The 22,495-nt window shown below is 51.8% G+C and overlaps 1 protein-coding gene across 8 annotated transcripts in view; it reads right to left on the bottom strand.

The window, feature by feature from the left end:
• Positions 1–280: 280 nt before the first annotated feature.
• The window catches only part of LRSAM1 (leucine rich repeat and sterile alpha motif containing 1), a 61,826-nt gene continuing 39,611 nt past the window's right edge, over positions 281–22,495 (bottom strand). For 5 of the 8 annotated variants that reach the window (XM_073314467.1, XM_073314463.1, XM_073314465.1 and 2 more), the window contains 16 exons: positions 21,773–21,903; positions 19,451–19,480; positions 17,961–18,083; positions 17,291–17,430; positions 15,722–15,766; positions 13,037–13,107; positions 11,638–11,737; positions 10,557–10,644; positions 9,957–10,031; positions 8,153–8,233; positions 4,776–4,871; positions 3,986–4,084; positions 2,857–2,988; positions 2,263–2,344; positions 1,783–1,919; positions 281–891 (listed from right to left, as the gene is read on the bottom strand). In XM_073314467.1, coding sequence (XP_073170568.1) covers positions 766–891; positions 1,783–1,919; positions 2,263–2,344; positions 2,857–2,988; positions 3,986–4,084; positions 4,776–4,871; positions 8,153–8,233; positions 9,957–10,031; positions 10,557–10,644; positions 11,638–11,737; positions 13,037–13,107; positions 15,722–15,766; positions 17,291–17,430; positions 17,961–18,083; positions 19,451–19,480; positions 21,773–21,903 — 1,556 coding nt within the window. In that variant the 3' untranslated portion in view covers positions 281–765. The other 3 variants (XM_073314470.1, XM_073314471.1, XM_073314468.1) reach the window with 3 other exon arrangements.

The raw sequence follows: 22,495 nt of genomic DNA on the forward strand, positions 1-22,495 counted from the left end.
CCCAGCATGGTCAGCTGCTAAGGGTCAGATCTCTCTGGTGCATGGTGCAGGCCGGTGAGGGCTTGGAGCAGTCTGGGTGTGAGGGCCTGGCAGGGTTCCCAGAGAATCACACGCTTGCTGCCAAATGCTTGTCCTTTCCCAGCAACAGCACCCCATGGAGTAGCTCTGGTCTCCCAGGTGCCCAGGTCCATGCTGAAAGGGAGCTACTCAGAGCACAAAAGGAAGCTACTGACTGAGCCAGTCTCCTCTGGCTCAGAGGAAACAGTGTAGTGAGATCACGTTGATGAAGGCAAATAAATATATTAGACAGGCGGGGGATGGGCTTCAGCCCCCCCAGGCGACTTGGGAGCACACAGACAGAGAGGGCCATGCAAAGGCAAGGGAGGCAGAAATCCACCGACACTCAGGGGGACTTGAGACAACCCATGAGTCCCTCAGCAGAGTCCGTTTCCATCTGCATAGCACAGGGGGCGATTGCAGGGGTTACTGTGGGGGGAAGAGGGGTGTTGCTAGACATGCCTACAGGATCGTACGAGAACATTCAACCCCAGAGTTACGCGCCCAGGACATGAGGGGACTGCACATTCCAGTCCCCCCCAAAGCAGCCTCCCAGGCTCTGAGCCAGTGCAAAGTGTACACATCACAGTGGGAGGGGCGGTTGATACACTGTGGCATGGGGATGAGCAGATTTGACACCGACCCAGACCTCTGAGGAGCCTTGGGCAGTGAGCCTGCAGCCCCAAGCGCTCAGCAGCTGCTCCTGGGCTAGCTGCTGCGAAAGATGCGGATGCGCTGCACGATGTCTGTGCGGCAGAGGGGGCAGGTGTGCAGGGCCTCGCAGCACGTCCGGCAGCAGCACACGTGGCCACAGTTCAGGAAGATCATCTGGGCCTGCAGGAAGGAGGCAGAGCAGAGATGAGGTTATACTGCTCCCGCCCAGTCCACCGCACAGCAGAAAGACTGGCACACACAGTCACCTGCTAGGCCTCGCAGCACCCTCCAGGTAGAAGAGCAGTATCATTCCCCTTTTACAGAGGGGAAACTGAGGCACAGAGCGGGGCTGTGAATTGCCCAAGCTCACCCATTGAGTCCGTGGCAGAGCTGGGACTAGAATCCAGGTGTCCTGATCTTTGGTCCCTTCCTCTAAGCACTGCACGTTCCTATTGAAGTAGATCCAGTGTCGGGCCCAGCTTTCACTCTCCTATGTTCCTGAATACACTGAGCAAAGCAGGGCTTCCAAAGCAGAGAGCTCAGGCATCGCCACTCTGGAGAGCTGGGGTTGGACAGAGCCAGTCTGCGGGGATCAGAGCTGTTGGCAACCCCTGCCTGACCCTGAATCTTGCTCTGCCCCATTTTCAGGGATAAACCCAGGTGAAAACTCAAATCTCTCCCCCACCCACCAGGCGACTGATCCTACTCCCCGTCTCCTGCTTGTGAGCACCGCTTGGATGGAAGCCAAGGCGAGCAGGGCCAGCATCTCCACTCACTGCTCTTCTCGGCATTCTGCTTGGCAGCCCAGGGCTGTGCTCACAGACGTGATGAGGACACACTGGGCTCCTGGCAAGTGCCGAGGATCAGAAGTAGCTCCCTACATCAGCCAGCTGTTGAGGCGGGAGGTGGGTGTCGTGACAGACTCCATAAAGGGAGAGATGAGAGGGCCCTGCCCCAGGCTAGGAGGCTGATCCCAGCCAGTAGGTCAGCCTTTGGGAGCTCCCTGCTGTACACTGCTGCCCAGCTGTGGCATTCCAGTCAACAGTCCCTTCCCCGGCTCCAGGATCTCACCTCCTGCTCCATGCAGACCACGCACTCAGACTTCCTCTCGTCCAGCTCCAGCTGGGGCGCAGAAGGGAGGATTTCTTCAGGGGGGGTGCTCGGCTCTGGGGCTGCAGGGCCCTTGGTCTCAGTGCTCGTCAGCAGCTCTGCAGTCAGCAGGAGAAAGCATGAGTGTCAGCACTAGCCTCCTCTTAACACCAGCCCCCACGCCAAGCAGCACAGCACAGAGCCCTGCCATCTGACTGGTGGGAGGTTGCAGCACTCCCTTCTCTAAACAACCGGCTCTGCAGCTCCTCCCTGGCCTGCCTCTTCTCTGGCTCCCACTCAGCCCTGCACATCTCCCCCTCCCCTCTTGGGCTGTCCAGTGCCTGCACAGAGCTGCAGACCTTCAGCCCAGAGGGCTAGGAGGCTGCTCTGGGCTGAAGGGGACCAGGACTCTTATAGAACACCGACATCCAGCAATGAGGCAGAGGAATAAGTTGGTGGTACCTGGGATTGTTTTAGCCACAGCCAGGATCTCCTGGGCTCGCCTGAGGATCGCACGCTGCAGGCCAGTTTCTGTTATTCCAATCTGCAGCACAAGGAGAAGCCAGTTAGCTCTGAGAGGCCAGGGCTGAGAACAGGATACAAGGCCTGGGCAAAGCTCATTGGCTTCATGCCGCAAAGCCTTGGGAAGCAGGTGATGCCATCCTGTGTCTCCACTAGGCCCTGGAGCCAGAACCAAAGCATTTCTTGGCATGGGACAGCAAAAGGCCTGGAGAGCACTCAGGAGAGGATGAAGGTACCAAGCCAGCTGTACAGATTCCTTCCCAGGAGACGTTGCAGGGAGTGGCTTCTGAGCAGCAGCTGCCATTTGGTAAGGCTCCCTGTGTCGGGGAACAGGCTCTTTAAAAGCACCCAGCTGGATCTGGCTCATGGGGCTGCATGAGGCACTCCATCCAGTCCCCTGTCCCCACTCCCCCGCCCCCACAGCAGTACACAGGGCTTCCCCAGGCTGCTCAGACCCAGGGCCATGGCAGGATCAGCTCCTGGAGTGCAGGGCAGAGGCAGGGAGTGGCATTGCAGGGGCATTTGCCATCGTACCTTTGCCAGGTCGCTGAGGGTCATGGTGCTGAGCATTTCCAGTGACAGCCGATGATGGGCAAAGATTGGTACGTACTGTTCAGCTGACAGCTCAATTAGCAGGTTTATCAGCTGCCTCTCCAAGCCCTCCTCCTGCAAAAGACAAGGCAAGTCCCAGCCATCCCCCAGCCAGGAAGTGTGCAGGGTTCAGCCCCGGGTCAGGATCAGACCCCGTTCCAAAGCCATGTCAGAGGAACAGGCACTGCTCCCAAACCGGCTCTCTAGGCTGAACCCCTGCTCTAGGCAGTAGCTGGTTAGAAGCCTTCCTCACAGGTATGGCTGCTCCCCAAGAGATGCTGCATCCCTGGAAGCACCCAATGCATCTGAGCAGCGTTTGCACCTTTCTAGTTTACCTGCCACAACCCAAATGTTCCATTTCTGGAAGAATAAAACCAAGGGTTTGACAGTTCCCATTCTGGCAGGTACCTGCCCTCCCAAAGTTCTTTACAAACACCAGTCGATATGCAAGCCAACAGGGATCATTCAGCTATTGCTGAAATCAGCCACCTCTGCACCACTCCAGCAGTTACGTAACAGTACATGACACAGGGCAAAAGTTATGGGCAGGAAGTGAAAAGACTCCCGCATTCAACTGCAATTGCAGGGGGATTTGGGGAAGCTGAATGCAGCTGCCTGAGTTGGAGTTTGGCTAAGACCAAAAGTCCTATTCTTAAAATGGCTATCAGTGTAATCATCACCAGGAGCTAAAAATTCAGGGTGAGGCCCATACCTCTGGCAGCCCAGCACCCTCCAATGCCATGCTGAGCTACTGGCTCACTGCAGGCTCAAAGGGAAGAGCATCTCCTCCTGACAGCTGCACTGGGATTTCTGTGGAGATGCTGAGCAGCCATAACCCTGCGCAGGGCAGGGAGGTCTAGCAATGCACCGCACAAGGGGATCAGAGGGGAGCAGATCTGGCAGCGTTTCAGCCTCTGTGGTGACATTGCTAATGGAACTGCTCTCCAACCCTAGCTCCAGCTGAGCACATGGGCAGGGCAATGGAAAGTGCTCGTTACCGGCTTAGATTTGGGGCAGCGCCTAGTACCATGGCCCCAGCACTACTGCACTCCCAGCAATACCCCCCAGTGACCTGGAGTTTCAGTGAGAGAGGTTTCTGGTTCAGCAGGCGCTGATACTGGATCAGCCAGTAGTTCTCCTGCTTCGTTTCACTTTTTGCCTCCATCTCGAGCTGCAAGAAAAAGAAGGTGAATTAGAATTCGGGCTTTAGGGGAGTTTGAATTACAGACTCAAAGGGGAAGCCAACAGCACCGTCAGCATGGAGCAAGCTCAGATACACCGATGGTAGCTCACATTGCCATGGAGAGCCAGGGCTGGGCACAGTCAGACCTTAACGGCCTCCTGGGGCTGACTCTGCTTTGATTCCCACATCCCTCCTCTTGCTCACCCCCAGGATTCTCCATCTCCCTCTGTCCCCACCCTCCAGGCACCCTTGTCCCACGCGCTGGGACCAAACTGCTAAGGGGCTGCCAGTGGCTATGGCTCAAGAAGATGAAGCACATCGGCAGACCATGCATACTGCATAGGGTCTCTGCATCTTGCTCCCCTCCTTCCCTACCTCTCCCCTTGAAACAACCATTGCAATGGTTGCCATTGCTCTGGCAAGGATGGAGGATGCATGCTGACCTCTGCCAAACAGTACCCACACTGGTCCAAGGACACTACGATCCTGATCCAAAGCCCTCCAAAGTCACTGGCAAGGCTCCCATTGACACTAACGGGCCCTACGAGCACAGAATATCACATCCCTCATCTCAGTCCCCTTTTCTCCCCATGGCCAAGAGCACCCATGGTCACCCCCCACATGGCACTGCCTGCTGCTCCTGATCTACGCAGAGTCATTAACAAGTCCCACCACATACCAGGATTTGTTGCAGTTCCTCTTCCCTTTGCTTCTTCTCCTTGAGCAGCTGTTGCAGCATGTAGCTCAGGGCTTGGCGTTGCTCTGTGATCATCTCCTGCAACAGAAGCAGAGGCAGCCCTGTCTCCAGACCACATGGAGGCTATGGCAGGGGTGCAGCTGCAGAGCGTTGTCCCTCAGTCACACCCTACAGCCTCCAGTGGGCAGAGCATTTATTTTGCTCAAATACTCAACCCAAGTTTTTGAGCCGTGTCCAACTGAACCTCAGCAAAGTTGAGCAGACGCCCAATCCTGCTCTCAGGGAGATTTCTGCTGGGGCCCAGGGGTCGCTGCCATGTGCATTAGACCCAGTAATGGCAGTTCCCCTGTTCTCAACGTAACACCCTGAACTTGTCCATTACCCCAGTCCCGCCACACGCTGTGCAGAGTGACCAGACTCACTGAGGCAGCCCTCTGCCCATAACCCACTCGCACACTCCAGCTGGAGACTCTGCCTCGATCTATAGAATAGGAACATCCGTATTCCCCTTCCTTATCTGCAACAAGGCCACAGAGGCTGAGCTCTGCAAGCCTGCAGGTACCCAGGTGGGTGGGGATGGGCCTAGGCAACAGCATCTCCATGGCCTTGGAGATGGGTGGACTCCTTGAGATCTCATGAGTATCAGATAGAATCAGGCCCCATGGCAGGGTGCTTGTTTGGTTCGATGGAGCTGTATGTCATGGGGCTTGGATTTGATCTTCATTCTGTTGTATGCTGCCCTGAGCTTGTGGCTGTGGGGAAGGGGAGGATGCTGTGGAGGTGCAGTCATCATTGTAAACCATTGTCATCAAGGACAGTGATGACAGTGGAACAGCTGGAATACCCCTTGGACATTCCAAATCACAGCGCCTCTCGCTGGCCACGAGAGGGATGCAGCTGCAGAGGTTTATCCCACATAGCTCTTTGTTAGTGTGGAGGAACGTAGAGTATGGTGAAACCAACAGAACACTGGAGCTGGACATTTTAGATGGCTGGGACCAAGGTGCCAGCAACGTTATTTGGAGTCAACCCCCCAAAAGAGGCCCGGGCAGCAGAGAGAAGCTCTCATCGAGCATAGCCTTGACAGGGCTCAGACACATTGCTGGCGGAAATTTCCTTTGACAGGAACAGTGGGTTCTGATCTCTGCTTTTGCGTAACTCTTGAGGGGGTTATGTCTCAGCAGAGGATTTAATGACAAGAGCCTCCTAACTTTGAGTGGTGCAGCAGGAGACTGTGAAATACCCGTTGACTTCCTCTCTGTCCCAAAGGGAGGTACTAGGCATGGGACACCAGCCACACAACCCCTCTGTCTTGTGCTGATCTCATTTGGAGAAGACATTTCCCTCAATACAGAACTGTTGTGTTCACGTTTGTTTGTAATTGTTGATTTCTTTCATTTCCACAGAGACACAGATCCAGGATTCTGTGAGCAAGAAAGGGCTGGTTTGGAGCACAGAACAGATCAGCTTCCCTGAAGGTCATAAGACAACTACCCTGGAGAAAGCCACCTGGAAAGCTCTGCTAGAAACATACCTCTGTGAGCAATCTGCTCCCATCCCCCCCAGGCTGTCCCACTCTAAGTGGCTTGACTCTCTCCCCATTTTCTCAGGACAGGGTAAGTAATATTTCTGGAGGCTTTAGCCATTGATGCACGGCTCAGAAGCAGCCGCTTAGTTCTCACATGGCGAATCCAGCCTGGTGCTCCTCTCCCCACATGGCCAGCTCTCCTTGGCCAGTTATTCAGGCCTTCTCTTAGGTTCCCCACAGCCCCTAGGTATGCCCAGTGCACCCACTTCACGGAGGCCCAAGTTCAAGCTGCTACCAGGGGAGAACATTCACACGCAGTACCGATTCAGGGGGTTTAGCCCCTTGGAGCACGTGTGGCTGGAGTGCAACCACAGAGCTCTCCAGTGTTTCTCTCAAACTACCCTGGCTGGTTGTGGCCTGCACAGGCTGTAGCTCGCAGCAGCTGGAAGGGTGCTCAGGCCAGTCACTGTATGATGGGACCTGGCATCTCTGCAGGCAGCACTTTGGTACTAAAGAAGGTGGCAGCTGCAGTCTGCTCCACTTGATGCACATCTAGTGCAACAGTTGGGCTTCAGGTGCGTTCCTGCTGCACCCCATTTTGGGCATTGATCCTGTATTAAGGGTTCAAGACAATGCATGAGACTACTGTGCTATGGGCTTGTTTATAACCACGCTGGCTAATGGGTTACCGGGGGAATGCGGCTCAGTTCTAGTTTCTAAGCGGTCGGTGCTAAGAGTAGCTGACAGATTAGGGTCAAGACACAGTCTCTGACACTTTAACACCATCCCTGGTACTGCCATAGTTTGCCTACACTCCAGCCCCGTCTCATTCACTTGACCACAGGACTTCCCACTCTTTCTCCTTGTAGCCGCTGCTTTGCAACTTGCTGCGCCATGATCCTTGGGCTGTGTATCAGGGTGCACAGAGACATGCCCAGCTCTTAACAATCTACTCTGAGCTATTTGGCAGCCTTCCGGAAGAGAGGGAATTGCGACTGGCTTGCTTCCCCAGGTATAATGAGCATGGAGGGTTCCCTGCCACCAGAGGTCAGTTACTGGAGTGTTTTATGACTAAAAGCATTTACAGTCACACTTGCTGACTAGGTGGCAATTGAATCTCATGCTTCAGGGTGCCAACTGATCAGTTCCGGGGTCAGGAAGGAACTCCCAACACCACCCCACCACTTACAGTATTACATGGCTGCTGAGTGTACTAAGCAAACTATATTCCTTTGACACATCAGCTACTGGCTACAGATACCAGACTTACTGGACCAGGGACCTGAACTGGCAAATCCTATGGGATAATTCACATAGGAAGACAATTCCTGCAAAGGCATATGAAAGAAAACTAAAGCTAAGCTGCTTTAACCCAACTTGAGCTCCCTCTACAGCTGGACGAAAACTCCTCTTGAGATAGAAGGCTGGCTGGGCAGAGGGGATGCTGTCATGGCCTTGGAGACATGGCTTAGAAAGGAGGACGAGGGAGGTGTGGGTCATTTTTGGCAGATACTTAAACAAATTAAAATTAAAACAAAACAATGCAAGAAAACATGAGATGCTTGGCAGATGTGTGCTAGGAGAAGCTCCTTCCCTGCCCAATGAGCCTGCTTGTGCCAAGTTTTCAAACTGAAAATTACTCAAGATCTTCAGGAGCAGCAGCAATGTTTGCAGAAAGCAGCAGGAGAGGGGGAATTTGGGGAACATCCCCTTCTGACTAAGCATGAAACTGCCTAGAAACTGCAAAGAGCACAGGAAGTGAGCAGATCTTTTGAGACCCCCAGAGTGAAGGTAGAGGGTAGAAGAGGGGCAGCCCCAGAGCCCTACATACCTGCAGTGTCTCTGTGTCCAGTTCTTGCCTCTTTAACTCCAGCTGTGTCAGCTGCAATAACTCTGTTTCTATTAACTTAATCTAAACAGAAGATGAAACAGTTTTTTACTGACATTTGAAATGACTTTTATTTAGCTGCTTTAGCGCTGGCAAAACTGCACAGCTGCCCTCGGGGAGACAGGGGGCTGGGCTGTGGTTTGGAAAGCCTGTTGTCTGCCTTCATTCTGTCAATTCTCCAGGGCCAAGTAAACAACCCACAAGCTAACTTGCACTGCCTACATGACTGCGCTGCCAGCTGCTCGTGCTTAGTCTCTTGCCTGATGCTAACTAGCTGTGTTCCACCCCCCAACAACAGAAGGCATTTTATGTGCCTGTCTCTAAGCACCTTCTAGCCTATGGCCTGGAAGTGCTTTGCAGTCAGTTGGTTCATTCAAGCCTCCCAGCCAGCTTGGAAAGTAAGGACACATTAACTCTGTGTTAATGCAGCTCCTTAGATTGTAAGCTCCGTAGGTGTTTGTACAGTGCACACAACACTTGGCTTCTAGGTGCTACTACAATACAAATAACAGATACTACTGATGGGGAAACTGAGGCACAGAAAGGCAAAGTGACTTGTCCACAATCCCACAACAAATAAGTAGCAAAGCCAAGAACAGATCCCAGATAGCCCATAGCCCAGGCTTGTACTTGAACCATTATTTTATCTGCTGCTATACGTCCCATGACCATTCAGGAAGAACACCCTTGGCATGCAGCTGACTGCTCCGGAGGCATCCTAACACTCCATTAGGTGCACAGCATGCCAATGGAATGCAGGGGAAGTGGAGGCCCAGGAGCGAAGCGTTTAATAGAGAGGTGCCCAGCAGTGAGACCTGAAGGCCAGACATGTCCCCAAGACACCCTAGGACTGTAGACCAAAGATAAGCAAACTGACCATCCACAAGGTTCTTGTTGCTGGTGAACTCCAGCAACGGAACCTTGCACGGAAGGTACAAGTTCAAGCAAAAAGCACATTTGTGTGATCTGATCACTGACGAGGTCCATATATATGTGCAAGCAGCCTGTGGGCTTCCCACAAGTTGCAAAGACTGGCCCTGTTTAGCTCATTATAACAAAGCAAAGCCATTCAACTTCTCCCCACCTCCTACACGAGCTCCTTTCCTAGGGTCAGATGGGGGAAAGCCTGGAGCACTCCGCTGAGAAACTGGCCAGGTCCTTTCTGTCATTTAACCAGAGGGGCATCCCGGTGCCGTGCTCCCCAGAACTGTCTCCACTACCCACCCCCAGTAACATGCTTCATCTTTAACAAAATGGAGATCAAACAGCAGGTTGGCAACAGAAACAAATAATAATGAGCTCATGCTGCAATGTACAAGTCTAATGGTCTGGATGGAGATGCAATGGATTCTTATGGAGACAGCAGCCCCGCTCACTATGCAGCCTGTCACATGGCAGAGGCCTGGCTCTCTCTGGCTCATCCCTAGAAGCTAGTGCAGGATTGCTCTCTATAACCCATTCTCACGTGCTTTGGCCAGTCAAGTTTCAGATGACTCAAGTAATGGGGATTCCAGCATTTCCCTTGGATCTATTAGGCCTCACTGCCACTCCTCCATGGTGGAGAGAAGTATTGTTAAATCAAATCTGACACTTTGTGTTACACAGCCCTACAGAAACAGAAGGGTGCTTGGTTTTCCTCAGACCCTGCGCTGCATACGCAGCACGACAACTTTCCTTGCAGTGGTCTCACCACTCAGATGAACAAGCTGAATCTTTTGTTGCTTCTGTTCTGCCAGCGCCAACTCACCTGGTTCCTGATCTGCCGGTGCAAGAGATCCTTCTTCACCTGAAGGGCTTCAAAGGCCGCTTTCTGCATTTCACTCTACGAAACATTACATTCTGCTTAGCCCAGGAACGATGCCCAATCATGGGGATGCAAACACACAGGCAACCCTCACTACGCTGAAATGATCTGATTTACAAACACTTCCCTGGTGCTCACCCTTGCAGAATCTGGGTGCCTTCTCACAATCCCAAGAAGTAAAACACAATTGCCCCATTTTACAGATGGTAAACTGAGGCACAAAGAAATTAAGGCCAAACATTTTCTGATGAAGTGAGCTGTAGCTCACGAAAGCTTATGCTCAAATAAATTGGTTAGTCTCTAAGGTGCCAAAAGTACTCCTTTTCTTTTTGCGAATACAGACTAACACAGCTGCTACTCTGAAACAAGTAATTACATAGCTTCCCTTTAGCCACTGCAGCCAATTATCCAGATCGCCAGAAATTTCTGCACCCAACTAACTAGTTTTAACAAGGCTTTAGAATAGCCAATGTGCTTGTCATGCCAGCTCTGTTCCCCACCCCCATTACAACATGCACTTAGCTTCCCTGATCACAAGCCTACCTCCCGCAGGATCTGACTAGTGGCCTTGCTCTGATCTAGCTGTTGCCAAGCCAGGATTTGTTGGAACTTCTGATCCATCTCTGCCAGGCTGCAAGAGATACATCACCAGGGGATTATTACAGGGTCTCAGACTGCAATGCAAATAAGAGGACAAGCTGGCCATGGAAATGAACCCAGAGAAATCCAGGAATGGGGACTTCCTAAAACATGAGAGTTTATTACTGAGCATGGACAGCCAGAGCTCTCACACTGTGACATTAACCTGCTCTTGGCAGGTGTGTAAACTCTTTCCCACCAACCAACCCTGGCCGATAAATGAAACAAAAACAGATGCACAACTTACTGGTGCACCTGCTGTGAGTGACTCAGTGTCCATGCCCGACAGCTCATAAAACATCACAGTGTGGGGATCATATTCCCTGGATGTAAAGCGTGGCCTCTGCTCCAAGAGAGGACTTTGTATAAATAGTCCCATGAAGTGCATTGCCTCAGTGATTGCAGAGGAAATGGTCTCAGATCTCAAGTACAAAGATGTCCCAGTGGGCCATTTGTCCTGTCACTTTCAGAGCAAAACTGTGCTGTAAGTGTAATTGATTGAAGATCAATGAGAAAACTATTCTGGCTGCTTTCAAGGGACAAGAACCAACATTCTGATTCTTTTCCTCTCCCCAAAGCGCCCCATGGATTCCAGGTAGCGTGGAGGACCCCAAAGAGCAGTGTGCGACTGCATGGCAGTGAAAGTGACGACTCAAAAATGAAATGACTGGTTTCATTTCACCCTCCAAACCAAGTGAAATGTAAGAAATAAAATAAATCATGTTTACTCTGTTCTTTCAGTTCTTACTAATCCAGAGCATTCGTAACACTCGTATTACTTGTGTTTAAACATAAGAGCTCTATCTTGGTGGCCCTTTTGTTCTTCAATCTTTAGTGCTGTTTGCTGTTAAATAGCTGTCATGCTCTACTCCAGAAATGGCTGCAGAGATCCCTATGTGTGTGATCAGAATTGTGCTGGGGCCCTTTGGTGTGAAAGGGGTTCTATAACAACATTGCTACCAGTCACACTGCTCTCTCAAGATACCTGGAGCAGGCCTGGTTGACAAGGTCTTGCCGGCGAGATTCAGAGGTCATGTGGATGAGCTTGTTCTTGTAGCTCTCAGCCAGCATTTGTTGCATGGCAGCTGGGAGACACAAAGAGGAGCCGTTAGTGCTAGAAGCAGGTTAACTCTGTGTCCAGCATCATTTCTGCTCCCCACTCAGCTACAAGAACTTGCTAATATTGGGGTCCCCCCACCAATTTTCATTCCATCCCTGTTTCCATGTAAAGCTGTTCAGACAGGAAAGCTAGCCAGCTGCACCCTCCCAATGGGCAACCACTTATCAGGGCTCGATGAGAGGCCTGCCAGGAGCGTGCCCTGCGGAGTCTGCTCTGCACAGACAACATGCTCTCAGCCTCTGCAGGGCACCACCCCAGTTTCAGCTCCCCAGCGGCTGCTTGCAGGATCAGAGTCACTAACTAGTGGTCTCACTGGGCTGCAAGTCTGATCTCCCCACTGCAGCCTGGGGCCTCCACGCAACTGCTGAAGAGAAATAGAGAGATGGGTGAAAACTTTGCCATCCCACTAAGGCAGGTTTAAGTCACTGCTTCGAGGGTTGAAATATCCACAAATAGGGGCTGACGCAGGAGACTGACTCTGAGAGCGCTTCGGCACAGATGTCTCTGTCACAGCAGTGCACGCGCTTGCTCCTGCATACGCACATTTTAATCCCAGCAGCAAATGCCAACAGCATACGTGAGACGTGTGTCTCTATGTGACGAGCGCACACACTAGGCTGCTTTCCACACCTTAAAGTCAGTTTCTTCCCCCCCCATACAGCAAAGGTGGCTCAGCGGGATCCAGCCAGCACCCCCATGTCCCGCCCCCACAGGGCACAGCATTTACCCGTGGCAGGCAGGCAGGTCTGAGTGCTGCCTTGTTCTCCCGGCTGGTTGCCAGTTATAGCTGGTTTGAAAGTACGAAGTGCTGTGTGTGTGCTGGGGATTGATCCCTTGCCAGATCTCTCACTGCTCTGGCTATGGCAGTGACCAGAGGGATGTGTCTCCCTTGGGATTAGTGGTGCAGTGCAGGAGGATAATGGATCAGCTGCCATCCAGGGACCAAGTGCTAGCTACACGCCTGCTCACACCACTGTTTCAGGCAAGCTATAGCAGTAAGAGTCATGTGTAGCCAGGAGGATATGGCCCTCCCTGCCTTCTCTCTCCCGATCCCGCAGAGAATACGGCCCTCACAACCCTCCCCCCAATGATACAGCCCTCTCAGCCCCCTCCATCCCCCAGAGAATATGGCCCTCACAGCCCCAACCCGATTCCCCAGAGGATATGGCCCTCACAGCCCCCCTCCACTCCCCAGAGGATATGGACCTCTCAGCCCCCCTCCACTCCCCAGATGACTACCACAGCCCCCTTCCCTTGGACTTACAGGCCACTTCCCTTCTGTGTAGCTGCTCCGTCTCCTCCTGCGTTATTGCCATCAGTTGGTCCATCCTTATTCTAGGAAAGAAGCAGAGCCACATTTCACCCTTGCCAGCCAGCCACGCCCTCTCCACCCTCCTCAAAGCTGCACCCTAGACTTGAATGGCTGAGTGATTCCATCTGTTCACTTATCCGTGTGAGCGAGAGATGCCAGGAGGAGGCCTGCAGAGGCTCAGGAATCTTCAGCTGCAGGCAGGACGCTGCCTGTCCATTGGGGAGGGTGCGTACGCTGCTCACAGTAGGGCCGAACCAGAGGGCATTGCCAGCGGGCTGTCTGCCCTTGGGAAAACCCAAGGGAGTAAGAAATAGGTGAAACAAAATACTTCTATAAAACCTCTATTCCTCTCCCTAAATCGTGAGCCCCTCCTTTTGCTTCCTGTTCTCTGGGGTCCCCCCATATACACACCCCCAGCCTCTAGATTGCCAAGGACTCTATATCTCTGCCTTGCTACGCACATCAATGGCACTGCATAAACAAGGATGGTGGTGATCGATGGCCCCAAAGTGCTCAACCCAACAGCGCGGCACCTTCCCGGAAACCCTCTGCCCTACAACAGCCAGCAGATGTACCTGGGTCATAGAATCATAGAATATCAGGGTTGGAAGGAACCTCAGGAGGTCATCTAGTCCAACCCCCTGCTCAAAAGCAGGACCCATCCCCAATTAAATCATCCCAGCCAGGGCTTTGTCAAGCCTGACCTTAAAAACTTCTAAGGAAGGAGATTCCACCACCTCCCTAGGCAACGCATTCCAGTGTTTCACCACCCTCCTAGTGAAAAAGTTTTTCTTAATACCCAACCTAAACCTCCCCCACTGCAACTTGAGATCATTACTCCTTGTCCTGTCCTCTTCCACCACTGAGAATAGTCTAGAACCATCCTCTCTGGAACTACCTCTCAGGTAGTTGAAAGCAGCTATCAAATCCCCCCTCTTTCTTCTCTTCTGCAGACTAAACAATCCCAGTTCCCTCAGCCTCTCCTCATAACTCATGTGTTCCAGACCCCTAATCATTTTTGTTGCCCTTCGCTGGATTCTCTCCAATTTATCCACATCCTTCTTGTAGTGTGGGGCCCAAAACTGGACACCGTACTCCAGATGAGGCCTCACCAATGTCGAATAGAGGGGGACGATCACGTCCCTCAATCTGCTCGCTATGCCCCTACTTATACATCCCAAAATGCCATTGGCCTTCTTGGCAACAAGGGCACACTGCTGACTCATATCCAGCTTCTCGTCCACTGTCACCTCTAGGTCCTTTTCCGCAGAACTGCTGCCTAGCCATTCGGTCCCTAGTCTGTAGCTGTGCATTGGGTTCTTCTGTCCTAAGTGCAGGACCCTGCACTTATCCTTATTGAACCTCATCAGATTTCTTTTGGCCCAATCCACCAATTTGTCTAGGTCCCTCTGTATCCTATCCCTGCCCTCCAGCATATCTACCACTCCTCCCAGTTTAGTATCATCCGCAAATTTGCTGAGAGTGCAATCTACACCATCCTCCAGATCATTTATGAAGATATTGAACAAAACCGGCCCCAGGACCGACCCCTGGGGCACTCCACTTGACACCGGCTGCCAACTAGACATGGAGCCATTGATTACTACCCGTTGAGCCCGACAATCTAGCCAGCTTTCTACCCACCTTATAGTGCATTCATCCAGCCCATACTTCCTTAACTTGCTGGGAAGAATACTGTGGGAGACCATATCAAAAGCTTTGCTAAAGTCAAGAAACAATACATCCACTGCTTTCCCTTCATCCACAGAACCAGTAATCTCATCATAGAAGGCGATTAGATTAGTCAGGCATGACCTTCCCTTGGTGAATCCATGCTGACTGTTCCTGATCACTTTCTTCTCATGTAAGTGCTTCAGGACTGATTCTTTGAGGACCTGCTCCATTTTTCCGGGGACTGAAGTGAGGCTCACTGGCCTGTAGTTCCCAGGATCCTCCTTCTTCCCTTTTTTAAAGATGGGCACTACATTAGCCTTTTTCCAGTCATCCGGGACTTCCCCCGTTCGCCAGGAGTCCTCTGAAGGGAGACGCCTCTGACCCACATTTTAGGGCTTCAGGAGATTGCATGGACCTCCTCTTTGTGGAGGAGAGGAGAGGTCAATTTTCCCATTGGAATCAGACTGTATCAGACTGGGGCCATCTAGCTTGGTGTCAGGTCTCTGACAGCACCCAAAGCACATGCTTCAGAGGGAGATGTAAGGAATCTTGCAGCAGGCAGACAAGGGATAATCTGCCCTCACATTACGTCTCATCCTGATCCCAAAGAGTGAGACACTGTTTCCTCACCCTTCCCATACTGTTAGCTGTAACAACCGTGGGTATTCTGGTTATCCTCAGCAACGTTCACAGCCTGGTTAGACCCTGAACTTTCTGCTGAGCCTGCCAATTATTGCCAACTGTGGATCTGGTTCTTGTGGTGTGGATTCCTGCTTCATCAGGAACCAGGCCGAGGCCCAGCAAACTCATTGTACACAGGCCACCTAATGGCTGCCAGATGCAAACAACTTTCCATCCCTGCTGACCTGAGCTGGATTCAGATGTGAATCTAGAGGTGAATGAGTCCATTTCTCCACCCCAGCCGCTCACCCTTGCCCAGAGGAGCCTAGGCAGGGCACTTACCTCTCGTTCTCCAGGGATTTCAAAAGTTCTGAACTTTGTTTCTGCCTAGAAAAATAAAGCAGAAGGTTTTTACTGCAGAGTAGGGCACCCTTTTCCCCAGGGAGTGGAGTCGTCCCTGAGCAAGCCACATGCCGCTACCACCAGCCCACTGGCTTGGCCACTGTCCCTGCCTCTGTGCTGGTGGAGCTGTCAGCTGCAGCCAGGGTGCAGTTCTGCTATGTGGGGGCAGGAGCTATGTGAGCTCCCCCGCTACTCCTCAGGGCACAGGCATGGAAAAGGCAAGGGGTGGGGGACACTGCCTCTGGTAGATCTTCCCATCCTCGCCCCTCCGGGGGAGCCACTGGGAGGCTAATCCCATGACTGGGGGAGTGGGAGTGGAGCAGGATTCCTTCCTTGTACCTATTTTCCCAGGGCTTGGGCTAGGCGCTAGCCAGAGAATTTACCCCTTGGAGCATGGAAGAGCTTGGCAGCCTTCCTTGCTGTTGGCAGCCTCATCATATAACTCCATACACACTAGCTGGTGTTCCCCTCTCCTGCAAAGCAAGAGGACACACAGTTCCTGGGGTACAGTGCCTCTGCAACATTTCCCTCCCCGCAGCATCTGGGCTCAGCTCAGCACCAATCCATCTGCAGCACTGTGCCGAGCAGACTCAGGCCAGGTAGTGGGAGCTGGGACACCCAGAATGCAGCAGCTTCCACCGTGGCCCAAACTCTTCTGTTCACAGTTATCTGAACCAGGAATTCTGGGTTGAAAGTTTAGGTTTGTCCCCCATGAGCTAAACATATGTGATCATGCCGCCCTCCAGTGGCCAGCCCCAGTGATAACAGCGGCCTGTGGCTGATTCGCACCTAATGGATTTCACAGAGTTCAGACTTGGGCGACAGGACTATTGTAGTCATTCAGTCAGACCTCCAAAAACTTTGCTAAAGCCAGAGAAGAAGCAGAGACTAGCAGGGCTGTGAAATGAACCAAAGCTCAGGTCCCTGTCCGGTGTCTTAAGCCCAAGGCCAGCTCTCTGGGTACAAGGCCCAGAGACACTGTGTAACTGTTTCAGAGTAACAGCCGTGTTAGTCTGTATTCGCAAAAAGAAAAGGAGTACTTGTGGCACCTTAGAGACTAACCAATTTATCTGAGCATAAGCTTACGTGAGCTACAGCTCACTTCATCGGATGCATACTGTGGAAAGTGTAGAAGATCTTTCTCCACACTAGGGGCTTATACCTGTACAAAGTAGGACATCTTGGATGTATGGACAAGGCCTTAGGCATGTTGACTAGTTTTACCCATAGTCTGTACCAGGAAGACTGTGGGATAGAATGTGCCTGCAAACAAGGATTCGCAGCACGGAGGGTTTCCCTTGGGGTTGTTCTCCAGCCTCGTCCCTGCCCTGCCACAGGGATTCACCCTCACTGCTCAGTCATTTCTGCGCTGCTTGGGGAGTTTGACTATGGAAAAACCTCAGAGAAATGGACAGGTCACGAGCAGCAGGTCAGCACAAAATGGGACACAGAGAAATAAACGCGCAGAGGGGCAGAGCTGACTGCAAGGTGTCCAGGGAGGAGGCCAACCTCTGATTCTCCTTCAGCAGCTTCTGGATTCGGCTGGCAATGCCCTGCTCCATTTGCTTCAGCTGCTCCAGCAGCTTCAGGTGCTCTCCTTCCAGGTTGCGCTGATGCTTTGTCAGACCTTTCTCCAGCCTCACCTGCTCCTGTGGCAAGGGGAAAAGGGAAACTAGCAGAAGAGAGAAGTGACAACTCTGCTGGGCTGTGCCCACAGCCCATGAGAATTGCTGAGGATGGTGTTTTATTACAAGGAGCTGAAAGGTTCCAAGAGGGTGGATAGGGAGCCTATCCAGAGCTTACACCGACACTGACAGAACCACATGAAAGCCAGAGACACTAGAGAGAGCAGAGACATGCTAGGCCACCCCTAGGCCAGTGTGAGGGGTCAGTGCAGGACTGTCCCTGCAATCCCTGAAAGGCCCTCTGGAAAGTCAAAAGGAGAGGAGAAACTGGGAATAAAAATAACAGAGAGCTGAGAGAACCCTGTCAGTGCTACCTCTGGGGGGCCCCTCTGCATGGGTGGGGCCCACACGTCGATACATGAAATGCCTGTTCTGAAAGGGAGCAGGTGGGAAATGGTCAAGTCTGTCCAGAGCTGGACAGATGGACAGCCCTGATCAAATGCAAACTTCAGCCACAGGCTGGGTGCCAGAGCCTCAGTCCCCAGCTGATGTACCTTTTTCACAGTCTGCAGAATCTCCTCCTTCTGATTGCTGCTCTGCTGAAGAAGCTGAGCATGCTCCCTCTGCCCCATGTCCAGGCGACGCTCGAACTCCAGCTTCTCCAGCATCTTCTCTTCCTGGCAGAGGAGCGAGAAGCAGAGTGAGGTTTGGGATCGGCAGCCTGCAGGCTATTCCCCTGTTCAAACCAAGACCCAGGCTGATAAAAACAGTATCAGGGAAATGAGATCCCAATTGTACGTCCTGGCTAAACCAGGCAGGGAGCTAGAGTGCTTAACTAGAAAAATCCGGTGATTCCTATACAGAAATCCAAACAGCATCAAGAGGAAACTGCTGTTCCAGCTGCCATGCTACTAACATTTCAGCATGGTCAGAAAGTCAGTTCACACTCTGTGAGCTCACCCTCTCTCCCAGTCCCACAACACGCTGTAGGGAAGAGAGAGCTGCAGCAAGTACTGTTAGCCTGGCCAGTGAAATCCCTAGAAGCTCCAGAATGACAGCTGAGAAGGCCGTCAGCAATAGAGTCAGCCAGTCAGAAAGTCTGAGCTGAGGGAGAGGGAACTGGGTGACACACAGAGTGAGTGACTAACAGAGGTCGGCAGTGCTGATGCAGAACATTCATGGACTTGGCCTAACAGCGAGGACAGGCAGAGGTTAGAGAAAGGGGCAGGAAATAAAGTGAGATTTCAGAGGAAAAAATGCAGCCAGTCAACGCATCAGGGGAAAGAATCCCAGAGCCAGAGGCTCAATGAGAGGTGGAAGCCAGAGGCGCAGTAATGTCAGTCCTGGGGTGACAACTGACAGCAAATCAGCACTCTGGCTGCAGAAAAGATCACGGACATTTTAGCCGCATGTGCAAAGGAGTGGTGCAGCAACAAGGGCTCTCACTATGGATGCAGGTCTGGCTTGCAGGTGCATTGGTAGAGCTATATGGTAGGAGGAAGGGGGTCAGGAACAGCAGCTGCTGTGGGGCAGTACTGAGGTACCTCAGCAGAATGGGGCCCAGGACTGCAGTAGCAGGGGGCTACAGGTCAGGACGCGGGTGCTCTGGCACAGCTGTGTGTGGATACGTTTACACACTGTGTCTGGATCTAGCTAGGCACTAAAACTCCTGAAGCTTAGAGAGTAGAAAAGAAGTGAAGAAAGTGTCTGGAGGGCTCCAGAGAGCATAAGCACTAGAAGCAGCCCTGCTTCTTCCACATGGAGATGGACACAAGCTTAACCTGAACTGGGACTTCTCACGCAAAAATATGCCACGGCTGCCAAAACAAACTGATTTGAAAGGAAAACAACTAATGGGTGTCAGGCAATTCCTGCCTTCAGAGCCAGATGTGGAGTGTGTGTTCAGATGCCTCTCTCACTCAGAGAGCGGGGGGTTGCAGAGCTCCAGGTTTCAAGGCATTCAGTGCTAGTTTGCTCAACTACACAGAAAGAAAAGCGAGCACACTCAGCCCCAGAAAAGGCCGCTGCAGGAACTCTTCCTTACCTTCCTCTTCTCATAATCCAAGAATTTGTTCTGAAAAGTAAATGTAATAGTTAGGAGAGAGGTATTTAATCAGGGGAACCACATTCTGTAGGTAATGTTAGACCACTCCATTCCCTCTTCCTCAACTGAGCTATGTTTCCACTACCACTTACATCGGTATAACTTATGTCACTCAGGGATGTGAATACTCTCCACACGAGTGACATAAGTTACACCGACGTAAGCACCGGTATGGACAGCCCTATGTCGGCAGGAGAGTTTCTCCCACCAACACAGCTACCACCACTTGTTGGAGGTGGCTTAATTATAGAGCGGCTACCCTGGAGATTTTACAGCGGCGCCACTGTAAGCTCTCTACTGTCAACATGGCCTAAGGCCTGGTCTACACTTAAGTTAGGCTGACATAGCTACAGTGTTTCACACTTGTGAGCTCCGTAGCTACACCGACCTAACCCCTGGGGTAGATGCAGCTAGGTTGATGGCAGAATGCTTCTGTCCACCTAGCTACTGCCGTTCAGGGGTGTGGATTACCCACAGAGACAGAAAACCCTTCTGTCACTGTCAGAGGAAGCAGCATAGCTACGGCACCATAATTGTGCTGCTGTAGTGCAGACATAGCCTGACAATCTGTTAAAGGGACAGCAAGATTAAAGAGGAAGTGGTTCGACACACAGTTGCTGTTCTGAGAGCACGCTGCCCCTGCCCAGGCACACTTGGGAGAAGCACCTGTCCCAGCCAGGTGCCACTGAGATTCAGAACCTGGTGGAAAGGAGTATGCTCTGGGGCCACTGAAGATTCAGGGCCAAGTCTGTAGGAGGTGCCTCAGTTCCCCCCACCAGTCCCCGGGGCCAGATTCTCTTCTCACACTGGTGTAAATCAGGAGTAACTCCATGTCTGTGAAAGGAGCTACACTTCGTGCAAAGAAGGAAATTCAGACCCCGAGTCACAGAAGAGCCCAACTCCACAGAAGAGGTGGGCAAGGGCTGTGAACATGCAGAGCTCCTCATCTATAAACCAGGGATAACGAGGCTCACCCCCCTTTGTAAAGAGCCTGGCAACCTAAGAATGCAGATATACCATAGAGAAGCTTAGCATTATTGTTACCTTTGTACAACTTGCAGCTTAGCAGCCAGCTTGTCACTTTCGGGTTCTCATGCCCTAGGACAAGGCTGCAATGTCGGGATTGTAGTGCCGTTGAAGGAAAACCGAATACACACAAATCTCTTCATTTATTATGAAAAAATAAATGAATATGAGGGTTTTACAGCTACCTACTTTCAAGCAGTAATTTCCCAGCTAAGCTCCCAGAGGGAACCTGTAACTGAAAAGGTATCTAGCCCTACCCAAATAGCTAAAGCTGGTCCAATGAAAAAGCTCTTCTACACACAGCCCTGTACAGGGCTGACCTTGCATGCCCCATACTATATCTAGAAATATGGGTCCTCAGTTTACAGTACCATGGCCCATCTAAAGCCAATGCCAATTAGCTACCATGGAAGGGTTTGAAATGTGAGAGACAGAAGCTGATGGGCCAGGTTCTGCTCTCATGTAAATCTGTTGACCACAAGCAGTAATTCTGCATTTACGTGGTGGTAAACTGGGCCTAATTAGGCATGTTGCCCCCCAAATGAGAAGCAAGCAATGGGGCATGCTGGTTTGCACACAATAACCCAAGTGAGGAAAGAGTTCAAAAAAAACACAGTATGGCTTATGGGAGAAGGATTCTCAACAGATTCTCCCAGCACACTTGCCACATGGCATCAGTAGCTAAGCAGTATCAAACTGAGACCTACAAGGGCTGACTCCACACTTCCTGGGTGGAGCTGAAGGACTTCTCATTCTAAAGCCTGACCTTCGAACAGGAAAGTCGCCTATATGGCACCTTAATTGATGCCCCTTGGAGAAAACTCAGAATTCCCTAATATTGCAATGCCGGGCACACACCACATTACACTCTGTGCGTCCCTCTAGCTATCCTGCCTCCTTGCTTTCAAGATGCTGACCTAAAATGAAATTAGTGCAGGAAAATACTAACATGAACATGTGCTTTTTGCAACTGGCTTCCAGGGCGCTTTGTACACCTTGAGCAGCAGGGCCATGGTAATTGAGCTGTGTGCCAGGGCATCAGGGCTCCGCCATCGACTCACTCCATGACCCGAGTGACTCTGTTTAGCCAATGGATGTAAGGATGATGCTTCCATCTCTCCCGTGGTGAGAGATCCTGACGGTTAGTGAACTAAGGGCATGGAAATCTGCAGATGGAAGGTGTTGCAGAAGTGCAAAGTGCTGGTATTCCGCTCTGTATGTGGCTGAGATCCTCACCTGCCACTCGCTCTCTTCCTCCATGTATTTATGCACACGCCTGTTGACACCATCCACTGATGTTTCTCCTCCATCACTTTCCAGGACTGGAAGCAGATACTGGGAGGGAGGGCAGTATTTGATTCCAGACTCTAGGCAAAGCACACAGAGCCACCCAGTTACAACAACACATAGAATCATAGAATATCAGGGTTGGAAGGGACCCCAGAAGGTCATCTAGTCCAACCCCCTGCTCAAAGCAGGACCAATTCCCAGTTACATCATCCCAGCCAGGGCTTTGTCAAGCCTGACCTTAAAAACCTCTAAGGAAGGAGATTCTACCACATGGGTCGGGGCTGGCCTAGGGAGACTCTGCTTCCAACCACAGTCTCTCACTCCCCACCCTCTTAAAGTGCCTGAAGGAGCTCGTTGATCCCTGAAGCCAGCTAGGAGCTGGCAATGGCAGGCTCTGAAGGGAGTGATGTGACTTTGTTCTCACCTAGGAAGATGGTGGCTGTGATGAATGGTCTCAAACACTGGGATGGGAGGAGCATTAGTGTCCCCTTCACCTTAGGGACAAACAAGGCTACTCTGCGTCACCAGACCCACTTTGACTGGACTGCATGGGGATCAGCTGAGGGGGAGATTGCCCCCAGTCGGAATTACAGTAACGTTACAGTTCTGACTCTCACCCTGATCGCTCTTATCGCGGGGAGTTCAGCTGAAAGTCTGACTGGGCACTTC

This window comes from Lepidochelys kempii, chromosome 16 (genome assembly GCF_965140265.1).
Source record: "Lepidochelys kempii isolate rLepKem1 chromosome 16, rLepKem1.hap2, whole genome shotgun sequence".
Taxonomy (NCBI): domain Eukaryota; kingdom Metazoa; phylum Chordata; order Testudines; family Cheloniidae; genus Lepidochelys; species Lepidochelys kempii.